A 5,835-nucleotide genomic window follows, 5' to 3' on the forward strand; every position below is an offset into this window, starting at 1 on the left:
CCTCATTTTCTCAAGAAAATTCTATTTTCCTAAGGAAAATTAGTTCATCTTCCCTTGAGAAAATAGGAATCCTTTGGAAAAATAGAGTTCCCAAATCAGCCCTAAGAGTGAACTATTTGTGAAACTTTTACGTTTACTACTCTATTGTAGGTGATGGTCTATTCCTTTACTACTATGCTTACAAACTTGGTGGTCCCTAATAAAACATGGGTTCAAGATCACTGGCTCGTGTGGAATGGAAAATTGGCGACTCCCACTTTTGGTCTTGTATAATGAAGGTAAAGCTAGACTTTCTACGCTTTGGACCTTTCTCCTCAAAGATGGATCTCAAGTAAGGTTCAGGAAAGATAACTGGCTGGATGGGGCCCTGCTAAAAGATCAATATCACTCTATGTACAATATTGCAAGACCCAAATCAATAACTACAGCAGAAGCTATGAGCTCCTTCCCTCCTAACTTTTCCTAGCAAGGACAACTTTATGAACCCAACTTGGTGGATTGGATTTCCTTGGTGTCACGCATTGAGGGTTTGGAGTTGTCTTAGGAGCATGATACATTTTTATTAGAACCTCACCCCAAATGGGAAGTTCTCCGTAAAATCGTATTACACAGTCTTAAAGTTTAGTACTACCCCTAATATAAATAGAGACACGTGGAAGATGAAGCCTCCCTTGAAAATTAATTTTTTTATGGTGTCTACAAAAGGAGTAATTCTCACAAAAGATAATCTGGCCAGACGAAACTGACATGAAAGTTTAACTTGTACTTTCTGCCATAAGGAAGAGACCATCAACCACCTTTTCTTTGAGTGACGTTTAGCTGAGTCAATCTGGAATATTGTACAGATGGCAACCGATCAATTCATCGCATAATATGAATATATGTTTGGAGATGGTTTTAGGGCCTTAATAAAATGTTTAAATCTGTGTTTCTACTTGGAGCGACGGTCTGGTATTGGGTTCTTTGGATTTGTAGAAACGATTTAGTGTTTTAGAAAAGAAAAACTCTATTGTTCCTCTTTGTAGGTTATCCTATCAGCAACACATTGGCTTTCACGTTGGGTTATTCTACAGAGGAAGGAGGTTTGACCTATGGTTGCAACATGATCACAAACCTTGGTGAGGGTGGCCATAGCGTTTTTCTCCCAGAGGCACAAGTGGCGATCTAGACTTCGGATTGGTTATCATTTGATCTATGTTATTTTGGTTTTTTGTAGTTAGTTATGTGCATTAGACAGAGGTCCGAAATTCTGTACCAAAGATTTGTATCCTCTTAATGTAATGACTTGATATCTTCAATATAAGCTTTCTTTATCTAAAAACAAACTTGGTGGTCCAGCCCCTTGCAAATTTACAGTCTTGAGAACACCCGCGCGTGCCGTCAGTCTGCGGTAACGCTAGCATTAGCAGGCAGTCTCGGGCGGTTTAGTTTACGCTGAGCAGCGGAAACCCCAAGGCTGGGTGCGGTGACAGCGGCGAGAGCGGCGGCAGACCTCGGAGCAACGTCTCCCAGTACTGCTCCGAGCTCCCGCTCGACGGTGTCACAGGGAGCCACCCGGCACCTCCGGTTGTCCCAGTTGTAGTCGACGCCACCGTCGACGACGGCGAGGGGGAGGACGCCTGGGTCGTCATCGACGACTGCGCCTCGGTCTTGACCGCTTTGTTCACCATCGGGACCACCTCGACCTCGGGCTCGGGGTCGTCCTCGCCCTCCACCATCTGCTGCCGCTTCCGCTTGTTCGCCGTCGGGGCCGCCCAGAGGTCAGCGCCGCGGGTGCCGACCTCGTTGGGGAAGTTGAGGATGGCCTTGGCGCCGCGCATGCGGAACGCGGCGCGGTCGTAGGCGCGCGCGGCCTCCACGGGGGTGTCGTACGTGCCGAGCCACGCGCGCGAGCCGCGGCGCTTCGGATCGCGGATCTCCGCCGCGTACTTGCCCCATGGCCGCTGACGGACGCCGCGGTACTTGCGGTAGTCCTCGACGGCGGCCCAGGCGTACGAGCTCGGGGGCACGGAGATGGTGAGCGGCTGCCTCGTGGTGGCCAAGGGCGACGACGGCTCGGTCCCAAACTTTATCATCACTGGTGGCGCCGGCTCCTGCGCCCGGAACACCGCCTCGCCAACGACAGTTGCGGCGGCCGGAGCAGCTCCCACGCACTCGGACGTCGTCAGGTCTATGTAGCCTTGACGCTGTTGGTGCGGTAAGAACGAAACGGACTGGAACTCCAGTTGAGGTGGCAGGACGGGGCAGGTGACGTCGTCGGAAGAAGCGGCGACAGGGCTGGGCACGGGGATGCTGCTGTCGCCGCCGAGCATGAGGTCGCGGATGAAGTCGAGGGCGAAGCTGTCGGCGTCTCCATTGAAGTCCATGTCCATGTTCGTCTGTCGATAGAGCCGTACGCCCGTACCACTGTACGCAGCGGAGGAAGAGGATGGCACAAGCGCACGAAAACTCTCAGCGGCGGAGGTTGTCCCGTGTCTATCTGTTTTTGTGTGTGCGTGCAGAAGCTCCGAGGACAAGACTACGGTCTACGGGCGGTGCGCTGTATTTATAGGCAAGATATCAGGTTGGGGGTGCCGACTGCCGAGAGGAGCATGAGACTGAAGGCCTAGGGCTTTCCTCCGGCCGGGCGAGTTTCTTTGACCACCGTTATATTAGTGGACTCGCTATAGTCTCTACATCGTCGTCTCATAATTAAACTTCATCTCACAGTGTGTACTGAGTCTGTTGATTGTTGATCGGATCACGGGATAGCTAAGCCGGCGATAGATTTTGACGACGTGACGTGCAATTTGCCCAAGTGGCATTCTGCTTGACGCTTTCTGGCTTGTTCATTTCACCTTAACTCATGTAAGTTCGGTTATATTGAGTCTATTTAAATTCATATTAAGTCAAAATCCAGCTCAATATATTCCAGTACACTCCAATACACGTGGAATTAGAATAACTGAACAGCCCAGATTTTATTTACTATACTGTTTTGGATGACGTATTCACTGATAGTCTTAAATAACTATCCCGTTGATCAGAATTCAGTTGTCGTGGATGTTTTATTTTTATTTATTTTTTGAAAAATATATATATAGCAGTGGCAGAAAGAATAGGAAACTGAACAATTGAAACCGATCCAAAACATAACCACATTTCTCAGACCTGAATCTAGTAAGAATGTAAGATTAAGGGGATGTTCAAAATTACTGAACGAATTCTATCGTGGAACAACTTTATAAAATAAATCTATAGTTTATGAAGTATCTCTGCAGATGTTCTTATAATTTTTTTTAAACAGAATTGTGTAATGGAACTAAACCCATTTAGCTAAAAAAAACATGAAACGAAGCTGAAAAAGCATGGAGTGGAACAGTTCTAATTAACACTCCACTTAAACAGAGGAACGACCAAGCTAAGCACAACAAAGCTGGCTACAACGAAAACGCGTTACGGCTCGAAAGGCTTTGTGAATTTCGCGTGTTTGGATCGATATACAACTCCAGGGCTTAGTGGAGGAAGGCTTGGATTTGCTAGGCAATTGTAGGATCTGGCATCGATGAATGAACGGGATACGTACCGTTAGCTGAACCTCTCTTTAGCTAAAAACATAGAATGAAACTGGGGAAAAAAACATGGAATGCCAAAGTCCTAACACCCCGCATAAATAAAGGAGCGAGCCGATCAAGCTAAGGGTCGTTTGATCTGAGAGACTAAAGATTAATCCATCTATTTTAGTCTCATTTAGTCTCTAAATTGTTAAACGTTGGAACTAGAGTAGAGACTAAATTGTTCTAGTCTCTAGTCCCTCAAGGGGTGACTAAAAGAACTAAACTATATAAATTTTAGTTTTTACTTCTCATTTATTTCAGTTGCACTAATGGTAGCAGAATGCTAAGGATATTTCGGTCCAATTATGATTCATCTAATATGTTTTGAATACTTTTAGTCCATAAAACCAAACAGGCTGATCCTGTTTGGCATATTTTGTCGGAGGCGTGTCAGCAACAAAGAACAGGTACAGCCAGGGCTCCGACATTTTTTCTTGCTGGATAATCTTTTCGTTCGAAATTAAAACTTTAGCTTTATCCAAGATCATATTTTTTTCAACTTTGATTGAGGTTTTGGAGATAAAGACTAGCATGTAGAAGCTCAAATAAATACAGCATATTCTATGAAAAAAATAAAACTACTTTTGATGGTAAATTAAATGCTTATGTATTTTGCTGTATACCAGTGAAACTTTGAGAAGTCTCTGATTCATGGCAAATCTAAAGTAACATGCAATTTAGAACGAAGAGTGTACAGCTTCTAGTACTATTTTTAAAAATAAGATTATCGAGGAAAGAAAGTATATATTCTCTGTTGCCGATCCATGGTGTACTACGTACCCTCTTTCTGACGTAACGCTCTCTCCTATGTTTCTTCTCCCCCTCCACCTTCGTGTAACTTTTCTCGGTAAAACTGTAATGTGCCTCCCATTGTAACCGTCGTCCCACAGGACCATCTACAATGAAATCTAGGTGGGAGGTCCTCTCCCCCGTTGTCAGTCAAAAAAAAAAAGAACCAATTTACCTAGTGAAAACGACGAGGAACATAACAAGACATTTATCGGGTGGATGAGTGATTTTTCCCCTTTCTGGAAGGTAATTAGTTCTATAGAGGGCCAATAGTGTCGGGCTAATCGGGCCGGCCCGGAGCACGGCACGACACGGTTGGAGCCGGGCCCGTGTCGGCACGGTCCGATGGCTAGTGCCGTGCCTGGGTCGAGTGTCGAACACGGTGGGCGGGCACGGATACGGCCCGATTATCTCAAAAGCACGTATAGGCCTGATTATATATTTTAGTATGCTTTAACTGTATTTATGAATGTATGAGTTTCTGTGGCGCAGTGCTCGGGCTGGCCCTGGCACTACGGGCTGGTTGGCCCACTGTGCCGGCACGACACGGCTAAGAAGGCTTAGTGACGTGCTTGTGCATGGTCCGACACGACTATTAAACGGGTCAAACGGGCCGTGCTCTAACCGTGACGTGCTAGGCCGGGCCGCCCGTTTGACCATTTATAATTAGTTCCAGAGAGTTGGTACATATTTTAACAAATTTTTTAAGAACTTCCTAGTGAAAATCCGGATTTCAACCACCCGACTTTGTCTTTATAACCTCCAAGTGGTTATACTCTTTTCGTTGTTTTTTAAATAAACTAGTGGATGATAAATATTTAAGAATGGAGGTAATGATATATACCAGAGAGATATATGAACGACGCCATAATTATTTATTTGCGTTCTTCACGAGTACAAGCAAGACGGCGTCACGAAGTTACGTTTTTGTTCTAGCAAACATAATTTTGTGTGTGTTTTTGCCGCGTGTGTGCTAGCTACTAGCTAGCAGCCGGCTGTTTACGATGCGCGCGCGCTCATGTTGCACTTGCACTCCTATGTATCGTACGTTTCCTAGAACCTATTAACAATCGCGACCGACCCCGCGTTTAATTTCCCAGCTGCCGATGGAACGGCAGGCAGCTGCTAGCGCGCATTTGCCTGGTTGCTTCCTGCTTTATTGGGCGCTAGAGATCAGCAGCTACGTGTCGGCGTCGACACACTGACACGCACATAGATAAGGTGAGCTGGTTTGGCTCGCTCGATCGTGTTGCCCAACTACTGCCCATGCAACTGCGGACTGGGTCTCTCTCTCCTGCATTATTAGCTGCGCGTGTATGTGACATGCCTCCTTGTCGCCGCGCGCGCTAGAGTTCATCGATCTTTAATAATTATCCCCTTGCGCGCCCTGCATGATCTGGACGTCTGCCTTCCATCGACCTCGTGTTGAACGGCTGGGATTGAAGACGAG

The 5,835-nt window shown here is 46.3% G+C and overlaps 1 protein-coding gene across 1 annotated transcript; it reads right to left on the reverse strand.

Annotated features, from left to right (window-relative positions):
* Nucleotides 1-1,274: 1,274 nt before the first annotated feature.
* LOC100272603 (uncharacterized) lies at nt 1,275-2,498 on the reverse strand. The gene has a single exon (NM_001147066.1). The coding sequence runs from the start codon at nt 2,370-2,372 to the stop codon at nt 1,425-1,427; it is 948 nt and encodes a 315-aa protein (NP_001140538.1). The 5' UTR covers nt 2,373-2,498; the 3' UTR covers nt 1,275-1,424.
* Between the last annotated feature and the right edge of the window lie 3,337 nt (nt 2,499-5,835).

Source organism: Zea mays, chromosome 2 (genome assembly GCF_902167145.1).
Source record: "Zea mays cultivar B73 chromosome 2, Zm-B73-REFERENCE-NAM-5.0, whole genome shotgun sequence".
NCBI lineage: Eukaryota > Viridiplantae > Streptophyta > Magnoliopsida > Poales > Poaceae > Zea > Zea mays.

What these genes read in the sequence shown, in the direction of transcription:
- LOC100272603 (NM_001147066.1), bottom strand. Translation starts at nt 2,372, where the DNA reads ATGGACATGGACTTCAATGGAGACGCCGACAGCTTCGCCCTCGACTTC.